General features: G+C 55.0%; 1 protein-coding gene across 10 annotated transcripts in view; it reads left to right on the top strand.

Moving 5' to 3' along the window:
* Nucleotides 1-25,320, top strand: part of STIM1 (stromal interaction molecule 1) — a 72,414-nt gene that overhangs the window by 11,297 nt on the left and 35,797 nt on the right. For 8 of the 10 annotated variants that reach the window (XR_009279556.1, XM_058857075.1, XM_058857065.1 and 5 more), the window contains 2 exons: nucleotides 16,938-17,071; nucleotides 22,467-22,581. Coding sequence is in view for 8 of the 10 variants with exons in the window: in XM_058857075.1 (XP_058713058.1) it covers nucleotides 16,938-17,071; nucleotides 22,467-22,581 (249 nt within the window). In the remaining 2 variants the exon portion in view is untranslated. The remainder of the gene's footprint in view (nucleotides 1-16,937; nucleotides 17,072-22,466; nucleotides 22,582-25,320) is intronic. The other 2 variants (XM_058857094.1, XM_058857118.1) reach the window with 2 other exon arrangements.

Raw genomic sequence — 25,320 nt, forward strand, 5'->3', positions numbered from 1 at the left:
GATGTGCAGATTTGGGTCCTGAGGAGCAGCAGGACAGCCAGGGATCAGCACAGGGCTGTGGGATGTGCAGATTTGGGTCCTGAGGTGCAGCAGGACAGCCAGGGATCAGCACAGGGCTGTGGGATGTGCAGATTTGGGTCCTGAGGAGCAGCAGGACAGGCAGGGATCAGCACAGGGCTGTGGGATGTGCAGATTTGGGTCCTGAGGAGCAGCAGGACAGGCAGGGATCAGCACAGGGCTGTGGGATGTGCTGCTCTTGGGTCCTGAGGAGCAGCAGGACAGCCAGGGATCAGCACAGGGCTGTGGGATGTGCAGATTTGGGTCCTGAGGTGCAGCAGGACAGCCAGGGATCAGCACAGGGCTGTGGGATGTGCAGATTTGGGTCCTGAGGAGCAGCAGGACAGGCAGGGATCAGCACAGGGCTGTGGGATGTGCAGATTTGGGTCCTGAGGAGCAGCAGGACAGCCAGGGATCAGCACAGGGCTGTGGGATGTGCAGATTTGGGTCCTGAGGTGCAGCAGGACAGCCAGGGATCAGCACAGGGCTGTGGGATGTGCAGATTTGGGTCCTGAGGAGCAGCAGGACAGCCAGGGATCAGCACAGGGCTGTGGGATGTGCAGATTTGGGTCCTGAGGTGCAGCAGGACAGCCAGGGATCAGCACAGGGCTGTGGGATGTGCAGATTTGGGTCCTGAGGAGCAGCAGGACAGGCAGGGATCAGCACAGGGCTGTGGGATGTGCAGATTTGGGTCCTGAGGAGCAGCAGGACAGGCAGGGATCAGCACAGGGCTGTGGGATGTGCAGATTTGGGTCCTGAGGAGCAGCAGGACAGCCAGGGATCAGCACAGGGCTGTGGGATGTGCAGATTTGGGTCCTGAGGTGCAGCAGGACAGCCAGGGATCAGCACAGGGCTGTGGGATGTGCAGATTTGGGTCCTGAGGTGCAGCAGGACAGCCAGGGATCAGCACAGGGCTGTGGGATGTGCAGATTTGGGTCCTGAGGAGCAGCAGGACAGGCAGGGATCAGCACAGGGCTGTGGGATGTGCAGATTTGGGTCCTGAGGAGCAGCAGGACAGGCAGGGATCAGCACAGGGCTGTGGGATGTGCTGCTCTTGGGTCCTGAGGAGCAGCAGGACAGCCAGGGATCAGCACAGGGCTGTGGGATGTGCAGATTTGGGTCCTGAGGTGCAGCAGGACAGCCAGGGATCAGCACAGGGCTGTGGGATGTGCTGCTCTTGGGTCCTGAGGAGCAGCAGGACAGCCAGGGATCAGCACAGGGCTGTGGGATGTGCAGATTTGGGTCCTGAGGTGCAGCAGGACAGCCAGGGATCAGCACAGGGCTGTGGGATGTGCTGCTCTTGGGTCCTGCCAGGAGCCTTGGAACTGGGCTTCCAACCTCCAGCTGGAGGTTGTCTGAGTTGTAGGAAGAGGGGACATTTCACCCCACCTCCTCCCTTTTCCCACTGACAATGTGTAGTGGGTTCATTCTCGTGGTTCTTTTGGGGCTGGGAGAAACTCCAGCTGCTGTTCATTTGGGGAACAGGAACTAAACCAAGTTAATCCAAGCCCAAGTCTTGCTCTGTGGTTCAAGCTCAGGTGGCTTCTTCAGTGTCTGCCAAGCACCTGTGCTGGGAATGTCACTTGCAGCTCCTCGGGGTTCCTCACGGGCTCGGGATGTTTAGGCTCATGGTGCTGTGGGATATCAGGGCAGGATTAAAGTGCTGAGATCTCCCTGCTGTGCAGGAGGATCACCTGGCAGAGCAGGGACTCCAGACCCTCTCCAAGGGCAGCGTGGCACATCCAGCATTCCTGGGAAGGCTGGGGCTTCACTGACACCTGCCCTGGCTCTGGGAGTAACTGGAGCACCTTCTGTCCTAAAGAAACAAGGGAATTTGTGCTGGAAAGGAGGGAAGAGGCTTGGTTGTTCAGTAGAGCCTTTGTTGTGAGCGTTGGTGGAAGTGCTGGTGAAGGCTTTGGTGCGCTGGGTGAGAAAGGGCTGGGGGTGCTGGAGAGGATCATGGAATTCTTTAGGTTGGAAAAGCCCTTGCAGGGTTTAACTAAGCCCTGTCCCCAGGTGCCACATCCACAGGGCTGTTAAATCCCTCCAGGGATGTGATTCCAGCCCTGCCCTGGCAGCCTGGGCCACTTGTGATGGGTTTGGACAAGGGTTTGCAGGGAAGTTCCTGTTTGCAGCCGAGGAGGGAGGAAAGCTCGTGGCTCCTTTTCCCCTTTTTGCTGCTGCTGGAACGAATACTGCCTGCCTGGAGGGTATAGAGTGGTTTTTTCCTGAATAATGAGGTATTAAAAAAGATCCAGAGGAGTCTGGGCTCGTCTTCCTGAGTCACCTGAGTGTTTGTGTTGGGATTTGGCAGGGAGCTTCCCTGGTAGCCAGAGTTATCCCCTTGGTAAACACAGCTCTTGAGCGTGGCTGTGGCTGGTGCTGAGCACCGAGCCAGCCCAGCACAAGACAGATAACACAGAATTTCACACTCTGACAGGGTTTGTGCAGCCCAACTACCCAAGTGTTGCTGCTCAGACCCTGGGGCTGCTGCTCCTCCGGTCCTGGAAGAGCTGCAAGGAATTAGCCCTGAATAAATGGTCAGATTTGGGGGACTGCAGAGCTCTTTGCAGATGGTTGGGTTTGCTGGTGCCTCCTTGGCTCTGGGAGTGGACAGGGGTTAGGAGGGATTTATCTGTGGCCTGACTGTGGCTAAACTTAGTCCTGTGTGTTCTGGCTGGGGGGGAAATGCTGCAGAGGTGACACGTCTGCTCTTGGGAGAGAAATAGCACCAGTGCAGCCAGCGCTGTGTCCTGTGCTGGTGCTGGTCAGGAGAGTGGATAGAGAGAAACTCAGCTTCCTTTTTTGGGGGTTTCCTTCAGATCAGCTGATGTAGCCTGAAAATACAAGACTGAAAAAGTAACATTCATTTTTCCCTATAAATGCTTTTATCTCTCCAACTGAAGTTGCCAAAACTCTGGGCAAATAAAGCTTCCAGCCAGGTGATCTGGGAGTGGGATTGGCTGGGATGGGCTCTGCTCTCCTCCAGCAGGAAAATTGGCTCCAGCCCCTGAGCCCCTCCCCTGGGCTGACCCCACAGCAGAGCTGCTCCAGCTCTGGGGTCCCAGCACAGGGAGCACCTGGAGCTGCTGGAGAGAGCCCAGAGGAGCCATGGAGCTGCTCCTGGAGCCCTCTGGAGCCAGGCTGGGAGAGCTGGGGGTGCTCAGCTGGAGAGGAGAAGCTCCAGGGAGAGCTCAGAGCCCCTTGCAGGGCCTGAAGGGGCTCCAGGAGAGCTGGAGAGGGACTGGGGCCAAGGGCTGCAGGAATTGCCAGGAGCCAGGGAATGGCTGCCAGTGGCAGAGGGCAGGGCTGGATCTTGGGATCTTGGGCAGGAATTGTTCCCTGGCAGGGTGGGCAGGGGCTGGGATGGAATTGCCAGAGCAGCTGGGGCTGCCCCTGGATCCCTGGCAGTGCCCAAGGCCAGGCTGGACATTGGGAGCAGCTGGGACAGTGGGAGGTGTCCCTGCCATGGCAGGGCTGGGAATTAATGGGTTTCAGTGTTTCTTTCAAGAAGAGAACAGGTGCAGGTTTTTTAAGAATTTAACTTTTAAGCTGTTCATAACAGCAGTAATGTTCTGTTGAGTCTCTTTATTTTTCATTAATGAAAGAATTTTATTTTTAGTTTGCACATGGAAAGCTGCTGTTTCTCAGGTTTGGTGGTTGATGTCATGCAGAAAGTCTTGGTCCCTCCCACACGTGTTTGGGATCTTTTTAAATAAGTCCAGGCCACTTTCTGTGATCTGAAGCACATGAGACAGCCCCAGCCCTCTGGAAGCTGTGCTGGCCTCTGATGGGGCTGTGCTAAGGCGCATCCTGTGTTCCCCAGCAGCCATGGGCACTGTCCTGTGTTCCTGGCTTGTTCCAACATCTTCTGAGCTGCTGCTGCTGCCCACAGCTGGACCTTTCTGCTCCATGGTCTGTGCTCCACACAGCTGGAGCTCTGTGCTCTGTGTGCTCCACACAGCTGGAGCTCTGTGTGCTCTGTGTGCTCCACACAGCTGGAGCTCTCTGCTCTGTGTGCTCCACACAGCTGGAGCTCTCTGTGCTCTGTGTGCTCCACACAGCTGGAGCTCTCTGTGCTCTGTGTGCTCCACACAGCTGGAGCTCTCTGTGCTCTGTGTGCTCCACACAGCTGGAGCTCTGTGCTCTGTGTGTGCTCCACACAGCTGGAGCTCTCTGCTCTGTGTGTGTGCTCCACACAGCTGGAGCTCTCTGTGCTCTGTGTGTGTGCTCCACACAGCTGGAGCTCTCTGTGCTCTGTGTGTGCTCCACACAGCTGGAGCTCTCTGCTCTGTGTGTGCTCCACACAGCTGGAGCTCTGTGCTCTGTGTGTGCTCCACACAGCTGGAGCTCTCTGTGCTCTGTGTGTGCTCCACACAGCTGGAGCTCTCTGCTCTGTGTGTGCTCCACACAGCTGGAGCTCTGTGCTCTGTGTGTGCTCCACACAGCTGGAGCTCTCTGCTCTGTGCTCTGTGTGTGCTCCACACAGCTGGAGCTCTGTGCTCTGTGTGCTCCACACAGCTGGAGCTCTCTGCTCTGTGTTCTCCACACAGCTGGAGCTCTGTGCTCTGTGCTCTGTGTGCTCCACACAGCTGGAGCTCTCTGCTCTGTGCTCTGTGTGCTCCACACAGCTGGAGCTCTGTGCTCTGTGTGCTCCACACAGCTGGAGCTCTCTGCTCTGTGTTCTCCACACAGCTGGAGCTCTGTGCTCTGTGCTCTGTGTGCTCCACACAGCTGGAGCTCTCTGCTCTGTGCTCTGTGTGCTCCACACAGCTGGAGCTCTCTGCTCTGTGTGTGCTCCACACAGCTGGAGCTCTGTGCTCTGTGTGTGCTCCACACTGCTGGAGCTCTGTGCTCTGTGTGTGTGCTCCACACAGCTGGAGCTCTCTGCTCTGTGTGTGCTCCACACAGCTGGAGCTCTGTGCTCTGTCTGTGCTCCACACAGCTGGAGCTCTCTGTGCTCTGTGTGTGCTCCACACAGCTGGAGCTCTGTGCTCTGTGTGTGCTCCACACAGCTGGAGCTCTCTGCTCTGTGTGTTCCACACAGCTGGAGCTCTGTGCTCTGTGTGTGCTCCACACAGCTGGAGCTCTGTGCTCTGTGTGCTCCACACAGCTGGAGCTCTGTGCTCTGTGTGTGCTCCACACAGCTGGAGCTCTCTGCTCCACACAGCTGGAGCTCTCTGCTCCACACAGCTGGAGCTCTCTGCTCTGTGTGCTCCACACAGCTGGAGCTCTGTGCTCTGTGTGCTCCACACAGCTGGAGCTCTCTGCTCTGTGTGCTCCACACAGCTGGAGCTCTCTGCTCTGTGTGCTCCACACAGCTGGAGCTCTGTGCTCTGTGTGCTCCACACAGCTGGAGCTCTCTGCTCTCTTCTCTGTGTGTGCTCCACACTCCGAGTGCTTTGCTCAGGGGTTGCAGTTCCAGGAGAGCTCCTAGTGTGAGCTGTTGTTCCAGGGGCACTGCTCCCATAGGGAATATTCCCCATGCAGCATGCCCAGCTGTCAGGATGGGAACAGGGAGTGGGATCCCGTTCCCAGAGCCCCTCTCCATGGCACTGAGCCCCCTGTGAGCACTCACAGCCCTTCCTCTCCTGTTTGTGATCAATCCCGAGCCAGGCCTGGAGCTGTGCTGGGAATGGCTCCAGGGGCTCCCACCTTCTGCCTCCGTGTGCCTGTGGGATTTATGGAGCGCTGAGGAAGGTGCCTGAGGAATTTATTTGTTTGCCCTTGGAGTGCTGCTCCGAGCACTGCCCGTGCCATGGATTCCTTCCGGGGCCACCGGCTCCGGGACCTCAGCCTCTCCATTCCCTTCCCAGTGATTTATCCCTCATTGAAACCCAGGGGGGCATTTTCTCCCTGAGTTGCTGGGTGTGGGAAGGATCTGTTTGTTCAGCTCCAGTGAGGATGGGGTCAGACCCAGCCCCGCTCACCTGGCTTCCTGCCCCGGGTCCTCTGAACGTTCCAAAATCCGTTCCCTCCTGGGCGCTGGGAATTTCGGGGGACAGGGATTGTGGGGCTCTGGGAAAGCAGCAGCAGGGTGGGATCTGGGCGTGCAGTGACCGTGGGACAGGTGGCAGTGGCACCTGGACCCCCACCCCACAGCCCTGGGGGCACTCGGGGCAGTAAAAGGTGCGTGTGCAGGTAGATGGTACAAGGGACAGAGGGCAGGGATGGGCTAGGAATTCCTGGGCAGGAATTGTTCGCTGGCACAGGGTGCCCAGAGCAGCTGGGGCTGCCCCTGGATCCCTGGCAGTGCCCAAGGCCAGGCTGGTCACTGGGGCTGGGAGCACCTGGGACAGTGGGAGGTGTCCCTGCCATGGCAGGGATGGCTCTGGGTGGGCTCTGACGTCCCTTCCAGCCCACATCACTCTGGGATTCCATGGCTGGGCTGTCATAGCCTGACTCCTGGTGCCTGGGGTTTGGAAAACTGCCCCTTTCCTGCCTCAGCTTCCCCTGAAACCAACTCCTCTCTGCACAGGGCTCAGAACAAGGGCACATCCCAAACCCCAGCTGCCTGGGGGGAGCCACAGCTATATCATGGTTTAGGGATGGTGGGGGAAAGGTGAGCTGCCCTTCTGAGGGTAACCCCAGACCTGCTCAAATCTCAGGATTTTCTGGCTGTTCCACACTCCATGTTCCCAGGTGACTCTGGGCAGTCTCAGGGAGGTTTAGGCTGGGCTCAGCACAGGCAGTGGAGCAGCAGTTGTGGGGTGGCACTGGAGCTGGGCTCAGGAAAGGTTTGGGGGTTTCCTTCCCTTGGGTTTTTGCTTACACAACATCAGTTTAAAGTGCTGAACTGCAACAGGGGTTGCATCACGGCAGAGCTCTTCCCTGTGTGCTGAGGATGAAGAGTGTATTGTCCAAAGAGTTCCCAGCTTGTCCTTTAAAGCCTCTTCATTACTGCAAAGGGCCTGGAGGATTTTGGAAGGTCCGTGTTCAGGGAAAGAGCATCTGAGGTTTGGGATCACTCAAAAATTCCTGCTAAAGCACAAGTGGCCGTGTGTCTCCTGGTCCTCAGGGAAGCCAGGTGTGGGAGCTGCCTCTCCATGTGGATTTTTCAGGCCAAGGGTGAGGTTTTAGGAGCTGCTAAGCTGATGGAATCACCACTTGTTCTCACTGGAAAGCATTCCCTCCTTCTCCCTTGGCAGCAGAAGAGGGAACGGCCTCAGGCTGGGCCAGGGGAGGCTCAGGGTGGACAGCAGCAGGAATTTGCCCATGGAAAGGGAGCTCAGGCCTTGGCAGGGGCTGCCCAGGGAGCTTTGCAGTGCCCATCCCTGGAGGTGCCCAAGGAAGGGCTGGACGTGGCACTCAGGGCTCTGGGCTGGGGACAAGGTGGGCATCGGGCACAGCGGGGACTCCATGGGCTGGGAGGGCTTTTCCAGCACCAGGGATCCCCTTCTGGTTTTGGCAGCTCCTGCTGTCACCTCCTGGATTTCATGGCCTAGAGGTGACACATTGTGTTTTGTGTCACCTTTTGCTGCCCCAGCATCATCATCCTGGGATGAGGAGCATCAGGGTTCCAGTGCTGCTCTTGGTCTGTCTCTGTTCTAGAAAGTTCCTCTTTCCCTGATCACCCTCAGAAAACAGCCACTTTAGGAGAGGTGTTTTTTATCCGAGGGGTGAATCTCCTCCAAAAGTAGCATTTCCATCTTTCAGTGTTGCAAAGCATAAAATTCCCAATTTAATCCTGATTCCACAGTGACTCATTTCAAGACTTTCTTTTTAAATTGTTTTTTTAGTAACAACCTTTTCAGTGAGGCAGCTCCAGGCAGGCAGGGCTCGTTCATTGCTGGCATGGTGCTGCTCAGAGCTGGGGGGGCTTCTCATTTTCCCACTGGATTAAAAACCAGCAGCTCTCACTTTGGGGCAGAAGGTTTAGAATTTAGAATTCAGCCTTGTACCAGCACGTTTGGGATCATTGCTGTTTGCCCTTCCCATTCATGCATGAATTTTTCAACTTGTGGGAGCAGGGTGAGCTGGCCCAGCAGGGATTTAGGTTGGCTTTTAGGGCAAGGCTCTTCTTTCCCCAGAGGCTGCTGGCACTGCCCAGGCTCCCCAGGGAATGGGCACGGCCCCGAGGCTGCCAGAGCTCCAGGAGCATCCAGGGATGCCCAGGCTGGGCTTGTTGGGGGGTCTGGGCAGGGCAGGGGGGCACTGGGGGATCCCTGGGGGTCCCTCCAGCTCAGGACATTCTGGGATTCTGTGATTCTCCTGGCCCTGATGTAACCCAAAGTGCTCATGTGTGGCTGGCAGGGAAGGGAAAATATTTTTAAACTGCTCTTTTCCTAATGTGACTGATCTTTGCTTGCTAGAACAGGGATTTATTTTCATTTGTGCCACTGGTGCTGCCCCTGAATTGCTGCTTTTCACACTCTGCCACCCCTGTGCTGCCTGGTGGCCCCTGGCACTGGCTGGGCATGGGGACAGGAGGTACCTGGGGCTTGGGGTCATCTTTTACAGAAAAGATGTGTGGGGTTTTCTGAGAAGAGTCCTTTTCCTCCCCATGTCTGGAGGTCAGGATTCCCCTTGGAGCGGTGTGGCCACTCCAGCAGCCTGGCCTGCAGAGAGATCTCACTTTCCTCCTCATTTACCTCTAGGCCTGCCATGTCCCTGACCTTGTCCCATGTGGGGTCTGGTATCATTTCTGCACAGGCAGTGCCTGGCACATCCATGATCTTGTTTTTCCTCCCAGGATTCCTGGATTTTTTGTGGACTTGTGTTATTCACAAGCTCCTTCCTCCTCCTGCTCCTTTCCTCCCCCTTCTTCCCATCCCTTTCTGCTCCTCGTGTGCTGGGATCCACATCTGGGATGGATGGGTCCTTCTGCCTTGGGTCCCCCTTGGCTGCTGTCCTGATCCTTGTGGGAAGGAAGCAGAGGATAACGGGATCACTGGGAAGGGTTTTTATTCCTGAAGAAGCCAAGGTGATGCTTGCAGGCTGTTGTTGAGGTTGGATAGTTGTGGTTAGGGTTTTCCTGTGGGATCAGCTGTAGGAATCTGGGGACAGGCAGGGCCCTGGCCTCTTGGAGTCCTGTTCTTCAGGGGAAGGGAAGGACTTTGCTGGGAAAGCCAGGAGCTGCAGCAGGGCCACGTCCCACAGCGTGGGTGGTTTGGGAGCAGCTCATTCCTTCTGGCTGTAGGAAAGGCAGATTGTGCAGTGTGTGCCATGGCCAAGGCAGAGGCTGTTGTCACCCTGTTTCCTGCTCCCCAGGGTTCCTGTGAACATGGAAATCATCAGCTCCTGCTGAGACACATGAGGGATAAATATGGCTAAAACTGGGAGAAGCTGTCCTTGTACGGCAGCGTGGGAATGGTGCCGCTTCCCTTGGGTTAATTATGCAGCAGAGTGTCTGGGAAGGGACATGGGGAGTCCTCGGAGCCTGGGCTGCTGGGGAGGAGCAGGCACAGGCCAGGAAATGAGGGGAAGAGCCCTTCTGAAGGTCCATGTTCCTCCTGGGGCACTGGGCTCCCTCAGCTGTCCTGAGGAGACAGAATTGGGCTGTGAGGCTGCATTTGGGGTCAGCTCTGAGCTCTCCATCCCAGCCCTCCAGCTTGGAATGGACATGGAGCTGCAGGAACGAGTCCAGGAGAGGCCATGGAGGTGCTCCAAGAGCTGCAGCCAGGCTGGGAGAGCTGGGGGTGCTCAGCTGGACAGGAGAAGCTCCAGGGAGAGCTCAGAGCCCCTTGCAGGGCCTGAAGGGGCTCCAGGAGAGCTGGAGAGGGACTGGGGCCAAGGGCTGCAGGAATTGCCAGGAGCCAGGGAATGGCTGCCAGTGCCAAGAGCAGTTTGGATGGGGCTGGGAGCAGCCTGGGACAGTGGGAGGTGTCCCTGTCCATGGCAGGGGTGGCACTGGGTGGGCTTTGAGGTCCCTTCCAGTATGAGCCTTTCTGCCATTCTGTGATTTCTCAATAAATTCTGACAGCAAGAGAGGAATTCTGTACTTCTGTTACCTTGTCAGAGCTACCAGAACTTCAGCTTCTGTGTCTCAAGCTCTTCCTGCTCCAGGTGTTCTTTGCCATGGATGTCACAGAGCTCAGCTCGTGGCCAGAGCTGGCCCTGGGGATTGCTGGCTTTGGGCAGGGGCTGCTGCAGGAATGGATCTCCTGGCTCAGGGGTGGCAGGATGGAACAGCAGGAATGGTGTGGGGTTTTCTTTGACTTCTGCTAGGCTTTCTTTGGCGTCTTCAATTTCTCAGGCAGGGATGACTCACTCATCCATTATGTGGTTTCCTGACTTTCAGCAATTTCTCTTTCACTCAGTGATTACGAGTTTGGATCCCAGTGTGCGGCAGCTGGCGCGAGCGCCGTGGGCTGGGGCTGCCTGGAGCGCTGACTCACGGCTGGGACGGGGGCTCAGAGGACTTGGATTCCTTCCCACCCCTCCCTGGGAGTCTTTCAGAGTACACAGAACAGAAGCTGAGGCTGCCTGCGCATCCCTGGAAGTGTCCAAAGCCACCTTGGATGGGGTTTGGAGCAGCCTGGGACAGTGGAAGGTGTCCCTGCCCTTGGTAAGGGGTGAGACTTGATGATCTTTGAGGTTCTTCCAACCCAAACCATTTCGGGATTCTGTGAAAATCACTGGAAAGCCGGTGTGGGCTGTGGGATAATCCTGTCCCTTTGCAGGGCAGGAATGTTGATCCTGGCTCCCTGAGAACTGGAGCAGGTGCCACAGGATTGTCCAATGCCATGGATTCCACTGCCAGGGCTCTGCAGAGCATTCCCAACACATGGAATCACAGAATCCTACAGGGCTGTGAGCTGGGAGGAACCACAAAACTCATCTGGTGCCACCCCCTGCCATGGGCAGGACACCTGCCACTATCCCAGGTCACTCCAAATCCCATCCTTGGACACTTCCAGGAATCCAGGGGCAGACACAGCTTCTCTGGGCCAAGGCCTGAGCACCCTCACAGGGAAGAACTTTCCCCCCAGTCTCCAGTCTAATGCTCCTTGTAGTTTAAAACCATTTCCCCGAGTTCTGTTCCTGTCTGCCCGTGTAAAAGTCCCTCTCCTGTCAGTTTGGGATGGCCCTGGCTGTGGCTGCACTTTCAATGACTCAGTTTTGTTCCACACAGCGGGGCAGGAGTGTGTCAGCAGTCAGATTTCTTGGTTTATGGTTATGAAGTAACCCAATCTCCAGTTATTTCAGCTCCTCAGAACTTCCCTGCCCACGGGATATTTTGGCTTCTGCTGCTCCTCTGGAGAAGGCCCTGGTGTGGTATTTTGGAACTGTCTGTGGGCAGAGCCGCTGTGCCTGACAGGGTGGTACCAGAACAACCTCTGTTATCTTACTTGTTCAGCCCAGGAGAAATGTCCCACAGGCCTTGGCAATCACAGAGCCCTCGGGAAGGAAATGGGTGAAGTTGGCACTTGGAGGCCGGAGCACCCAGGCCAGGGTGCCCAGATCTGCTCTGGGCAGGTTTGGGAGCCACAGGGAGGGTGGGCTCATTCCCAAAAACTGCTGGGCACGGGGTGGTTGGTCACAGATGGAGTGCAGCATGTGTTGGGCAGGATGGGCACGGATGGGATGGGATGGGATGGTGGCATGTGTCCCCACTCCAGCCTTGTTTTTTGGGGGTTGTGTGTGTTGTTTAAAGGGATGGAGAGAGTGAAGCACTTGAAGAAAAACAGGGTGACAAAGTTCTGGTGGGGGGGACTGGGTGGAAGGCAGGGATGAAAGGGCTGTGCTGCTGCTGCGGGGAAGGGGGAGGATGTTTGGAAGCAATGGGCTGACATTAAATCAGTAAATTAGTGCATGGAGAGGATGAAAGAGGCTGATTGCACTTGGTGATGAGAGGATTGACAGTAGTAAATAAATGCTGAGTGTGTACCAGGGAGAGAAGCCCGTTTGGGGAAGGAATTTTAAGATTTTAATTGAGTGTAAGTTCGTGACTGTGCAGTAACCTCACTTTGCTGTTTAATTCCTTCCTGTGGCTGTGTTCAGCTGTGGTGGTGCCGGGAGGCTCCGTGGATCCCACAGGGCTTCCTCCTGCATCTGCGTGACCCTGTGTGGCTTTGTCATGCTGATCCTGTTTCCCTGGGCACTGTTATTAAGTGGTTTGTGAACATTTAGGGCTGGACCTTCCAGCAGAGACACCCGAGGTGCTTTTTTGAAAGTCTCTCAGAGATCAAACAGTCCAACCTCTGCCTGGATTTACATTTTTCCTAGACTGTTTAATCTGAGGTGAGTACAAGGATTTGGGGTTTTGCATTCTGCAAGGCGCTCCCTTAGAGGAAAAAAGTCTCTTTGAACTCCTGCTGAAACTTTGTGGTCCTTGAAGGTTGGAGCAACCTGGGACTGGCTGGGGGTGGCACTGGATGGGCTTTAAGGTCCCTCCCAGCCCAAACCAGTGTGGAATTCCATGGAGTGGAAAACTGGCTGAGTGCACTGAATGGCTGTTGAACTGTTCCAGACCCTGCTGTCCCAAGGGGGATGGGACCACAGGAGCATGGGAATAATTCCCTGTTGAGCAGATATTTGAATGCTCTCTTCTGTGTGCTCTGAGCAAACTCCCTTCAGCTGCTGGTTTCTACATCCCAAAACTGCTGGGTTCTACATCCAAGACATCAGTGTTGGGGTTTGCACACTGTAAGGGAGGTGGGAGCATGGATGAGGTCCCTGTGGGTCATGGAGTCACAGGTTTGGGTTGGGAGAGACCTCAAAGCCCACCCATTCCCAGCTCTGCCATGGCAGGGACACCTCCCACTGTCCCAGGAGCTCCCAATGTCCAGCCTGGCCTTGGGCACTGCCAGGGATCCAGGGGCAGCCCCAGCTGCTCTGGCAATTCCATCCCAGCCCCTGCCCACCCTGCCAGGGAACAATTCCTGCCCAAGATCCCAAGATCCAGCCCTGCCCTCTGGGCTGCTGCCTGCCCAGAGCAAGACCTGGTGCCCTGGCTCTGCACCTCCCAGGGAAGGAGTTTGCCAGGGAAGGTAGGTCAGAAGGAATAGGAAAATGAGCAAAAACTAAAATCCCAATTCTGTTTGATGAATCCACATAATTTTTTGGAATAATGAATTCATATGTGAATTTTGCATGTGCTTGTGGCTGAGTGTGGCACGTTAGACCTGCAGTTCTCTCTGTAGTAAACAAGCTGAACAGTGTCAGCTTGAACTATAAAAACACTCTGAGTCCTTTCCTGACAGTCCTTTCCTGAATGGCTGGATACTCTCACAGCTCCATCAGGCTCTGATGTTTGGGAATCAGAGCTGGAAACCCAGGATTATTATTGTGCCCTTTCACCCTTGCTCTCTGTGCTGCTGCTCTGCAGCCTTGCAAGATGTCAGGGCTCCCAGGACTCCCCTTGCTATTCCAGAGGGAATGGAAATCTCTGGATACATCCCTCACAGTTTAATGCCTTCGTTAAAATTCCTAAAGTTGTCCTTGGTGTTTTTTAATTGAAACCCAGAGTTCCAGGGGAGGAACCCTGAGCACGGAAGTTCAACTGAGCCCTTGTTTACACGGGTGAAATATGTAAACAGTTCTTTTTCCCCAAATATAGGGCTTTTTTCCTTGGCTGCCCTCCCGGTGTTTATAAAAGCCAGTTATGTAAATGACAATTGTAATAATTAAGCTGCTGTTTAGTGCTGTCCCCACGGCTGCTGCAGGGGCCGAGCTGCTGTTAACGAGTTTGGGGCGTTATTGAGGATAATGGGAGCTCACAGAAGGAAACCAAGGGAAATTAAACAAACAAAATCCTCGTTAGAGAGACTCTGCCATGAGAAAGGAAAGGTCTGGAATGAAATGATGTTATAGGGGAGCTCTGGAGATCATCGTCCCCAGAGCTGCTGGTCCAGGGCCGTGTCCCATTGGGTTTTGGGGTCTCCGTGGCTGGAGCTTCCACAGCTTCTCTGGGCAACTTGTGCCAGCTAGGACCACCACAAGACACATCTTCATCATCTGTTGTGAAACCACCCCAAACTGCCTTCTGTGGTAGGTGAAAATGGCTGCAGATTGCACCGGCGAGGTTCAGGTTGGACACCGGGAAGAATTCCTGAATGGAAAATGTTGTCCAGCCGTGGCACAGGGGGAGTCTCATCCCTGGATGATTTCACAGCCCTGTGATGTGGCACTTGGGGACACGATCCCTGCTGGCCTTGGCACTGCTGGGGAGCGGTTGGACTCGATGGTGTCCAAGGGCTTTTCCAACCTCCATGTCTCAGTGGAATTCCAGCTCTATTTTGGCACTTAGGCCTCAGTGTCCTTTGATGATGTGGGTGGTGGCACCTTTGGGGTGGTGGAGCCCTGAGCAGAGGCTGCAGAGTGTCTTTGGGGGGACAGCGAGCCCTGAGGGGCTGAGGATGGGGAGAGGAGGATGGGGAGAGGGACAGGAGGGGATGGAAAGGCCGGGAGGGATGGGAGGCTGGCAAGAGGAGGGATGGAAGTGCTGGTGGGAGGGATGTGAGGGTCTCAGGAGGGATGGAAATCCCTCAGGGGGGATATGAGGGCAGCAGGAGGGATGGGAGGGCAGCAGGAGGGATGGAAATGCCTCAGGAGGGATGGAAATCCCGCAGCGGGGATGTGAGGGCGGCAGGAGGGATGGAAATCCCTCAGGAGGGATGGAAATCCCGCAGCGGGGATGTGAGGCCCTCAGGAGCCATGTGAGGCCCGCAGGAGGGCTGGGAGGGCAAACATGTTGATGTGCCCAGGTTAATGGCCCATCAAGAGCTCCCCTTGGGAGGGACAAGAGACTCTTTGTTCTGCAGGGCAGATCCACCATTGAGTTGACCGTAGGAGATAAAGGGCCGGGAGCCGAGGAACAGCGGGATGGAGCCGGGAGGCTCCCGGTGACTCAGAGGGGCGGTGGGAGTGAAGGTGATGGTGTTGTTCCTCCCCTCTCCAGGAGCCACAGCCCTGCTGAGGCAGACAGTGGCTCTTGGGGAAGCTGCTGGAAGTTCTGGAAAGGGAGTTTTACTTAAACAAAGCAAATTTCGCACTCATTTTGAGGCTTTTGTTCGCTGAAGGTGTGTTGGAATAGCCTAATTGCAGTATTCCAGGCCTGCTTGGACAGGACTTGGAGCAACCTGGGACAGTGGAAGGTGTGGATGAGCCATAAGGTCCCTTCCCACCCAAAGGATGATTCTGTGCTATGATCTTTAGGCTTAATCTTCCATCAGGCTTAGGCAAAGTGGCTGGTGCTGGTCTTTGTTCCTTCATTTGGGTATTCCTGCAGCTGCAGCCCATGGAGATAAGAGGGAGAGGAAGGGAGATAACAGGGAGGGGAATGAATAGCCCATCCTGGCTGCTGAAGTTTTGGGACCATTCTGTTATCAGTTCAGAGTTGTCTGCTGATTAAATCACTTGTGCCCCATATTCGGGCTCTTTCTGGTCTTGATGAAAGCACCGAATTCCTCCCTGGGTTTGTTTTGATTGCTGTTGATGGTGTAGTTGGTTATCAGCACCTGGCAGCTCTTGAAACGCTTGTTTGATTGTCCTTACTGCTGCTCTCAGTCCATCTTCATTCCTGGCATCTGTGTTGGAAGTACCCAGGGGTTGTCCTTGGTGTGGCAGGAAATCTGGGCAGGGTCCCCTCAATCCTTGACTCCCCCAGTCCATCATCCCTTCCATACTTCATCCCTTTCCCTGGTTGAGCCCCTTGGGCAGCCGTGAGCCAGGGCTCAGGAGTTCCGTGGTCAGGAGGGGGTTAATCTGAACAAATCCACTTTTACAATAACACGACCTTCCCTTCCTTTAATCCAAACTTTGCTACGGCGTTGCCACGTTCTCCCCTGCAACAACAAGCACAGGCTCGGAACAAGATAACCATGTAATATTTTGGGAGATAGCTTAGCCCGGCTTCATTTTTCCTTCTGGAGCCGGGTCCAAGGGCAGCATAAACACAGAGACCATCTCGTGTCCCGGCTCGCTGCCTCGGAGAGAACGGGAGGAGCCGGCACAGAAAGGCCCAGCCCAAAGTTCTGAGCCACGGGAACACTCTTGCAGTGTAAGAGAGGAGCCCCAAATCTCTCCAAATCAACCTCAGGGTATGCCGTGTTCCTCCGAGGCCCCTGTGATTGCGGTGTCCCCTCAGCAGCTGGCCAGGAGTGCCCTGGGGGAGCAGAGAGCCCCAGTCAGGGTTCTCGGTTCACTCACTGGTTTGGTCACCAGGTCACAGCGCTGCTGGACACCCCTGGCCACATGGACAAACCTGAGTTAGCCTGGAAAAAACTTGCCGAGGTTTGGGAAGCAGCGGGACACCAGCCCTGCCTCTGCAGGAGGCTTCAGCATTGTCCAGCTCATCTTGTCAGCAGGAAGCCATTCCCGTGTCCCAGTCCCATTCCAGCTCTCCTGGAGCCCCTTTGGGCACTGGAAGGGGCTCTCAGGTGTCTCTTCTCCAGGTGAACACCCCCTGCTCCCCCAGCCCGTGCAGCACCTTGCAGTTGGCCCTGCTGAGCTCCATGGCCTGGGCACAGTCCCAGCTCTGCAGCCTGCCCAGGTCCCTCAGGATTCCCCATCCCTGGCTCTGCTGTCACCGCCTGGCTGGATCAGCCCCGCTCGGTGCTCGCATGGACTTGGGCACGCAGCAAAATGTCAAGTGTTAGTCTTGGGAAGTAGAAAATGATGTGAAAAGCAGCCAGAGGAGCCTGTTCCATAATCAGGAAGCAGGGAAGGGTTTGAATTGCTGGGTTTTATAAACACAGAGCTGTTCCTCCCTAGCTGCACACTGTGCCAATGCCAACAGCCTCCAGGGGAGATGTGGAGCTGGGGCTGCGGGCAGGAGCCAGCCCCTGCCGGGAGAGCTGCCCCGGAGGGAGCGTGGAGGGCTCAGGGGGAGAGCAGCAGCCCTGGCCCGCCGTGCCCTGTGCCCAGCCTGCAGTGGCTCCCAGGGACAGCAGGAGGGGCTTTGTTCTGCTGCCTGACGTGCTGGTGTTTGCCCCCAGCAGAGTTCTGCCGCATCGACAAGGCCCTGTGCCACGACGAGGACGAGCAGCTCAGCTTCGAGGCCGTGCGCAACATCCACAAACAGATGGACGACGACGCCAACGGCAACGTGGACGTGGAGGAGAGCGACGAGGTCAGTCAGGGTCCAGGCCACTGCTGGGGGCTGCTCTCACGGTCAGGCTGCTGTGGCCAGGGCCTGGGATTGGGCTTGGTGCCTCCTCCTCCTCACAGAGGAAGGCATGTGTCACCTTGAGATGATCCAAGGGGTGTCTCAGCATTGTCAGCAGTGCTGGCTGGGGCTTTTCATCACTGCTGGGGGTTTGTAGCTACTTCACTGTGATCCAGAGAAGCTGTGCCTGCCCCTGCATCCCTGGAAGTGTCCAAGGCTAGGCTGGATGAGGCTTGGAGCAACCTGGGATAGTGGAAGGTGTCCCTGCCCATGGCAGGGGGTGGAATTAAATGAACTTTAATGTCCCTCGCAACCCAAACCATTCCATGGTTTTATGTTCACTGCATTCTTCCAGCAACCAACTAAAACGGTCCATGTGTGCTCACTGCAAAAAAGGGAACAGCTTTTTGTTGTGTCAGCCTTGGATGTTTTAGCTGATAAAGGATTGAAGAGAAAGAAGGTTGTTGTTCTTTGTTTACACAAGCACTGATGGAAATAAGAGTCTGCTGGAAAAGGGAAAGCTCTTTGTTTTAGTGTTTCCTCACTTGTGGTGGGTGCTCGTTGGAGGTGAGGAATTCTCTCTTCTAGGGAGAACTGGCAGCTAAACAGGAAAGTCAGAGTAGGGGAAGCTGGAAGGAAGCATGTGGGTGCAGGATCTGCTGCCACTCACAGGTAGCTCTGCAGTCCCAGCTCACAGGATCCCAGACTGGTTTGGGCTGGAAGAGACCTTAAATCCATCCAGTCCCACCTCTGCCATGGCAGGGACACCTTCTACTGTCCCAAAAGGCTCCAAGGCCCGGTGTCCTTGCAGGGACCCAGGGTCAGCCCCAGCTGCTCTTGCAGATCCAGCCCTCACAATGTCCCTCTGGAGCGGTGACAGTCCCCAGGGACACAGGACACTGGTACCAGGAGCTGCTGGTTTTGGGTGGCTGTTCCCAGCTTGCAGGGCCGTTCCCTCTGCCTCAACCCCACTTGAGTGAGTAATGAAAACAATTGAAAAGCTTCCAGTTGCGTTTCCTCCACCACATGAGGTGTTTCCCTGGAGGCAGTTCCCTGCACTGAGTGGCTGGAGCTGCAGCTCAGCCTCTCCCAGGGACTGGGGCAGCCTGGGGCAGCCCAGTTCAGCCCATGTGTGCTGCTCCTTGGCATTTCATCAGGAATAAGCCTCGTGTCCTTAGGGTTGGGCAGAACTGGCAGTTGTATGTCTCTGAGCAAATCTTGGAGTCAAACCACTGGAGTCACTGGGAGCTCCTGGTACAAAACAGTGCTGGGAATGTGTGCTCAGAGCCTTGGCACAGAGACACTGCCAGGGTGGGAGGAATCCTGTGGGTTTTTCCAAAAGGCTTCAGAATCACTGCATTGGGGCTCCTACAGCCACTCCTCAACCCCCTCTGAGCTGCATCCGAGCTCTGCTGAGCCCTGGCAGGGCTGCTCCTGCTCCCAGCACCTCTGCTCTGCATTTAGGAGGGCAACAGGGCTGGGAAGGGTGTGGAGCCCCAGGAGGGGCTGAGGGAGCTGGGAAAGGGGCTCAGCCTGGAGCAAAGGAGGCTCAGGGGGCCCTTGTGGCTCTGCACAAGTCCCTGGCAGGAGGGGACAGCCGGGGGGGTCGGGCTCTGCTGCCAGGGAACAGGGACAGGAGGAGAGCTCAGGCCTCAGGCTGGGCCAGGGGAGGCTCAGGGTGGATATTGGGAAAATTCCTCCTGGAAAGGGCTGTCCAGCCTGAGTGGGGCAGAAGGGCAGAATCCCAATCCCAGTTTTCCTGCTGCCCATGCTGAGGGATCAGCCCAGGGCACAGGGATTTCAGGCTGGGGCTGATGTGGAGCATCTCCCCACCAGCCCCCAGCTCCCTCTCCCCATGGCAGCTCCCAATCCATTCCCTCCAGGCTGTTTGTGCTGGGATTGCCTCGTTTGGCTGCCCTTGGTTTGCTGCATTTCCAGTTGGACTCAACGATTTTGGAGTCTTTTCCAAGCGCAGTGATTCCTGTCCCTGGGGTTCCATACCTGCAGTTGCAGCTCTGCCTCTGCTGAGCTTTTATTGAAGCTGCATTAGGTTCACCTGTCAATAAGCTCTGGAGTCACTGAGGGAGGCATTGCAGGAATTTCCCTCTCTGGGCTGGCTCCTGCCGGGCTCTCCCTGTCAAGGTTATCACTCTCCCCCACACGGACCCTGCAGTCAGGTTTAACTGCGGGCTCTGCTGGGACAGCTGCCGGGGGATTATTGGGAAGAATTCAGGAGGCTCAAATTTAAACCTTTTACAGGGTTCATGGACTTCCAGGATGGTCTGGGTTGGGAGGGACTTTAAACCTCATCCAGTTCCACCACCTGCCACGGGCAGAGACACCTTCCATTATCTCTGACTGCTCTAAGCCAAGTCCAGCCTGGATTGGAACACTTCCAGGGATGGGCATTTTCCTGGTTGGTTGAGAACTTCATATTTTCATTTATTGTTTTGACCCCTACCCTTTGGGGGTAAGTGATGGGAGTATTTTGTTTGGTCTGAAACCCCTGCCTGGGCAGAAGGGGACACACAGACAATGGTATTTTTAAAATAAGTTATGGGTGGAGTTTTGTCCCACAGCTTCACGCTGTCCATAAATCATCCTTGCAGTTTTCCTGTTGGGAAGTGAATTTTCAATGAAGTTTCAGATGACACCAGTGGCCTTGATTAAATTGAAAGAAGTGTCCCTCATGGGGAATGTTTCTAATTAGGGATCTATTCCTGTCTCCATGCTCACAGCAAAGGCAGCTCTGGCTGTTTGGGATGTGGGTTCCTGCTGCCAGGGCTCTCGGATGCTGCCAGCCTGGTTTCCTCAGGAAACAAGGTTTGTGTTGCTGCTCAGTCTTTCTCTGGCTCCTCCCAGGCCCTGATCCTGCTGCCTGGGGTCAGGCCTTGGAGACAGGAGTTCTCTGTAATTTGGTTGGAATGGGTAGCTCAGAAAAGCTGTTGAAGTTGGGGAGCAGCGAGCTCCCGGCACGTGGCCGGGTCTGGCCCTTGGCTCCGGCACAGCGGGAGCTCGTGCTCAGGAGGGAGGGTGGCACAGATCCAGGGATGTGGGAGGGATGGGAAGGTTGGAAAAATCACTTCAGTAGTTGGAGTTTCTGCAGATACAAAAAAAAACCAACACAAAACAGAATTCAAGGAGAGTTTGGACAACACTCTCAGGCACAGGGTGGGATTGTTTGGGATGTGCAGAGCCAGGAGTTGGACTTGATGATCCTTTTGGGTCCCTTACTACCCAGAAGATCCTGTGATTCTATGAGAAAAAAACCCTTCAGAAAATCCCATTTTGTGAGTCTGCTCATTTCTGACTGTGCCTTCAGCCAGCAAGTTTGTTCCCAGTCCCTCTCCAGCTCTCCTGGAGCCCCTTCAGGCCCTGCAAGGGGCTCTGAGCTCTCCCTGGAGCTTCTCCTCTCCAGCTGAGCACCCCCAGCTCTCCCAGCCTGGCTCCAGAGGGCTCCAGCCCTGGAGCAGCTCCATGGCTCCTCTGGGCTGTCTCCAGCAGCTCCAGGTGCTGCTGTTGGAGAAGATCAGCATTCCCAGGCTGAGCCTTCCCACTGTGATCCCAGTTCATCCTGGGCTTTGTAGCAGTGATTCTGGTCCTGTTGCTTTCGGCTGGTTTGACCATGGTTTGTCTTTCCCTTCAAATCCCCTCGGGATTGACTCAGTTTCCTTCTGTCCTTGTGGATTCACAGCCTGGCTGAGGTCTGTGTGGGACCTTGGAAATGGTCTGGTCGCCCTCTGTCCAGGACTCAGAGCTTTGGGTGTCTCCAGGCCTGGCATCAGTGGGATCTTTTAACACTTGCAAGTGTTGCATTTAGGGGCTTGGAGGTAGGTCAGTACTCTGCACAGTGGTTCTGGTGCCTGGGGTTTGGAATTTCTGGGATGTGGAAGGTGCCCCTGTCCATGGCAGGGGTGGGACTGGGTGGACTGTAAGGTCCCTCCCAACCCAAACCAGTCTGGGATTCCATGGTTTTGTCTTTTCCCCAGAAGGTACTGGTGGAAAATGTGCTTTAAGGTGTTTTTGGGCTCTGGTGGGCCCAGCCCAGCCCCATCCTGCATCCTCTCCCTGCTCACTTCTCAGGACATCCCCCCAGCCCAGCTCTGTCCCCTGTGCCGAGTCCTTGGGGTTTGTTTTGGCCTTTGTGAGCCCAGGGGAAGCTGAGGGATCACTTTTCCTCTCTGTGCAACCCGAGCTAAATATACAGAGCAGCAGCTGATGGTGCTGCCGGCGGGAGCTGGAGCAGGGCCGCTGCCGTGGGTGACATTGCCCGGTCACGGCGTCACCCGGCGCAGCGACGGCGCCTCTCGCCCAGGGATCGGCACAGCCCCTGCTGAGAGCACAGGTTTACCCAAATTCTCCCATTTTCTACCTTTTCTGCTGGCCAGGAAGAGCTGTGGCAGCTTTTGGGCAGCAGAGCAGGGAGCCCCAGGCTGGAGCTGCCGGGCAGGGAGCCCGGAATTTAAACCTGCCCAGATCTTGTTAAAACACCATCTCCAGAGCTAAGGGTGTTTATTGGTGTGGATATCATCCTGTTGCACAGGGAAGAGCCCAGAGGTGAAGCTGCCTGTGTGGGGATGGTGTCCTGAGGGGCAGGAATGCCGAATTATCCTTTGACTTGGTTCCATCTGCTGGGCACTGGAGTGTCAGCGGTTCTATGTCTGCTGGAGGATTTCACAGACTGCTTTGGCTTGGGAAGGACCTCCCAGCCCATCCTGCCATGGCAGGGACACCTCCCACTGTCCCTGCTGCTCCCAATGTCCAGCCTGGGACACTTGGGCACTGCCAGGGATCCAGGGGCAGCCACAGCTGCTCTGGGCACCCACTGAGCTAGGACAGATATATTTAAATATATTTTTCAGTGGAACTGCCTCCCCTCTTGCCAGTGGCATTTGTTCCAGCCTGGATTTGAAGGTGCAGATCAAATCCAGTGATAATTTTTGGGTTCTTACTCCGTTGACATAAAGCTGCTTCCATTGTGCCACTTAGGTGAATTTTTGGTGATACTGTAATTTGAAGAAAAGTCTGGAATTCCAAGACCCAAGGTTCTAATTAATTATCTCTTCTCTGTATTGAAATGAATTTAACATATTGACTTACTGAATATTTCCTGGCTGGTCTTCCCAGGAACAGAAATATTCAGGGGTACTGCAGGGAATATACTTATATCTGTATAAAAGATAGATGTGTATATCTAATATATATATATATACATATAATATCCATTATATTTTTTCATTTATTCAGATTTATTATGACCTTCCCAACAAAATTATTACTATACAAAATTTTTTTTTATGCTACTCATCTCCCTAAAAGATGAATGAAAGCCTAATCCTGCTGTTAATTCCTCTTTCAGTTCTTGAGGGAAGACTTGAATTACCATGACCCAGCAGTCAAGCACAGCACTTTCCATGGAGAAGACAAGCTCATCAGTGTGGAAGATCTCTGGAAGGCCTGGAAAACATCTGAAGGTAAAAAAGGGACAAAAAGCTAAGAAATCCTTTCCCAGGAGTGCCAAAGAGTTTGGATTTCAGATGTCCTGGGCAGTGTGCAGCTCTCAGGAGGAATGTGCTGCTTTTCCTCCCTTGTACCAGGCCTTGGACTCTTCCAGCTCCCTTTTTGAGGTGTTGCTTCCAAGCTGTCAATGCTGCACCTGAGCGTGGCCAAAGTATCAGTTACTGTGTTGTTCCCCTGCCCTAAATGTGTGTTAAATAGAGCCAAATGCTGTCCAGTTCCAGGTTCTCCTTCAAACACTCCGTTTCAGATGGAATTCTAGTGGGGTGATAACATCCTAAGTATTCAATAGAGCTGCTTGGGAGCTTTCCTGCAGGTTGTGTTTCCCTTAGCAGAAACTTTTTGAACCTGAAAAATTCCTTCACAGTGAGAAGAAAGGAGAATGAAATCCAGGAAGTGTCATAAGTACAGCCCGTGTAGAAATAACTTTTAGCTGTTCCAGAATGCTGTTCTTCATCCCAGCACCCAGGGAGGTTGTGGGAGTTCAGCCTCTGGTGAGAAACTTCCTGACACCTGGGAATCTTGGAACAAACTTAAGATTGGCAAGTGCTTCCCCAGTGCTGTCACACAAAATTCCACAGAAATTATTAATCCCATTTTTTTCAGTGCTCCTCATCTCTAAAACAGGAGTTCTGTCTACATCCATTCCTTGACATACTGGATATTAGTCTTCTAATCAGTTCATCAGCCATAGAAACTTCAGTTTCTCATTTGTGTCCTGTTTGTATTTGACTTTTCTGTATTAGCCCTCGAGTTGCTGTGGGTGGGATGTGCTGTGTGTTTCCAGAGCTCTGGATGCAGCTGCAGGGAGTGCAGCAGTCCCTCCTGTCCCAGGAGCACTGCATGGGCACCGAGGTGCAGCATTTACAGTGTGGATTGAGAGCACAGTGGGGCTGTGCATGAGAAGGGAAGGGTCCAGGGAGAGCTCAGAGCCCCTTGCAGGGCCTGAAGGGGCTCCAGGAGAGCTGGAGAGGGACTGGGGCCAAGGGCTGCAGGAATTGCCAGGAGCCAGGGAATGGCTGCCAGTGGCAGAGGGCAGGGCTGGATCTTGGGATCTTGGGCAGGAATTGTTCCCTGGCAGGGTGGGCAGGGGCTGGGATGGAATTGCCAGAGCAGCTGGGGCTGCCCCTGGATCCCTGGCAGTGCCCAAGGCCAGGCTGGACACTGGGAGCAGCTGGGACAGTGGGAGGTGTCCCTGCCATGGCAGGGCTGGGAATGGGTGGGATTTAAAATCCCTCCCAACCCAAAGCAGTCTGTGCTCTCTATGTGATGATTCCAGAGCTGTGTGTCCCAGACCAGGCTCTCTCCCATGGAGCCGGACAGGGATGTGTTGAAAATTCTTGTCTACATCACTTGGCAGTGGCACAATTGCCCAGGACAGGGATGGAATCACATCCTGGAGGGATTTCACAGCCCTGTGGATGTGGCACCTGGGAACATGTTCAGTGGTGGCCTTGGCAGTGCTGGGGATGGTTGGACTCTGTGACCTCAGAGGGATTTTCCAGCCTCAAGGATCCTGTGATTCCATGACTCCAAGTCCCTGCATCTCCTGTGTCCAAGGAGTGCCTCTGTAAGAAATATTTATCCCATTACAGGGCTGTTTACAGATGGCTTTGCCTGGAGTGTATTTTGCTGTCAGCTGGGAAAGGGTAGAAATCGTTAAGGGATGGAGGAGAACATCCCTTGATATTGGCCAGGCCCTGTAATCACTGAGCTGCCTTGGCTCTGTCCCTGCCTCTGGCACACTCTGGCTGATAGAATAAGGGACTGGTTTCTGAAGGGTGATCTGATGTCATGGAATCACAGAGAGTTTGGGCTGGGAGGGGCCAGAAACCTCATCCAGTGCCACCCTGCCAGGTTGGGAACCTTCTACTGTCCCAGGCTGCTCCAAGCCCTGTCCAAGCTGGCCTGGAACACTTCCAGGGAAAATTAAAACCTAATTTTGGAGTTTGAACTGAAGTCATGAAACTGGAATCAGGCTTGTAGGAAAGGTCTGCTCCTTCCTGTGGGTGTGAAAAGCAGCTGTGAAGGGCACTGACATCCTGCAGGGACGGCATGGATGAGCCTGTTGCATTTGTTTGCAAGCCACTGCTTTTCCTCCCTTCTCTTGCTGCTGTTCCTGGTCACACGTGGACAGTAAGAAGATATTTCTGCCCCTGAATTATTGCAGAAGATAAAGGTTGTGATGCCCTTAGGAGGTGCTGGATGCAGCAGGTGATGCCCTGGGCAAGCCTGGCTCCACCAAAGCTGTGGAAGTGAGGGCAGATCAGCCCCTCGGGCAGGGTTCTTGGTGCCTGTGCATGCTGCCAGCTCGCTTCTCAGGGGCTTCTCCCAAAGGAAACACCTCTGGATGTGGAAGTGAGAGAGGCCAGGGGCTCTGGAGGGGCCCAGGCTGGCAGGGCTGATGGCTGGGCATGTGGCCTCAAGCCCTGTGGTGAGGCACCGGTGCTGGCACCATGCAGGGCCTGTGGCTTCTCCCACCCCTTCCATTGGTAACACCCTGCTTGTGCCCCCCGTGTGTGAGACCCTGACCAGGGGCTGTGGGGAGCTCCCTGCAGCCAGGAAGGGTTGGTGGCTTGGCCTGTGCCACCCTGCAGCTGAGTCACCGTGCCAGTGTCCACGGGGATGGCACCTTCCTTTGGAGCCTTGCTGTCCTCGCTCAGCTCTGGGCTCTGCCTCAGCTCCCTCAGCTTCAT

This window comes from Poecile atricapillus, chromosome 1 (assembly GCF_030490865.1).
Source record: "Poecile atricapillus isolate bPoeAtr1 chromosome 1, bPoeAtr1.hap1, whole genome shotgun sequence".
NCBI lineage: Eukaryota > Metazoa > Chordata > Aves > Passeriformes > Paridae > Poecile > Poecile atricapillus.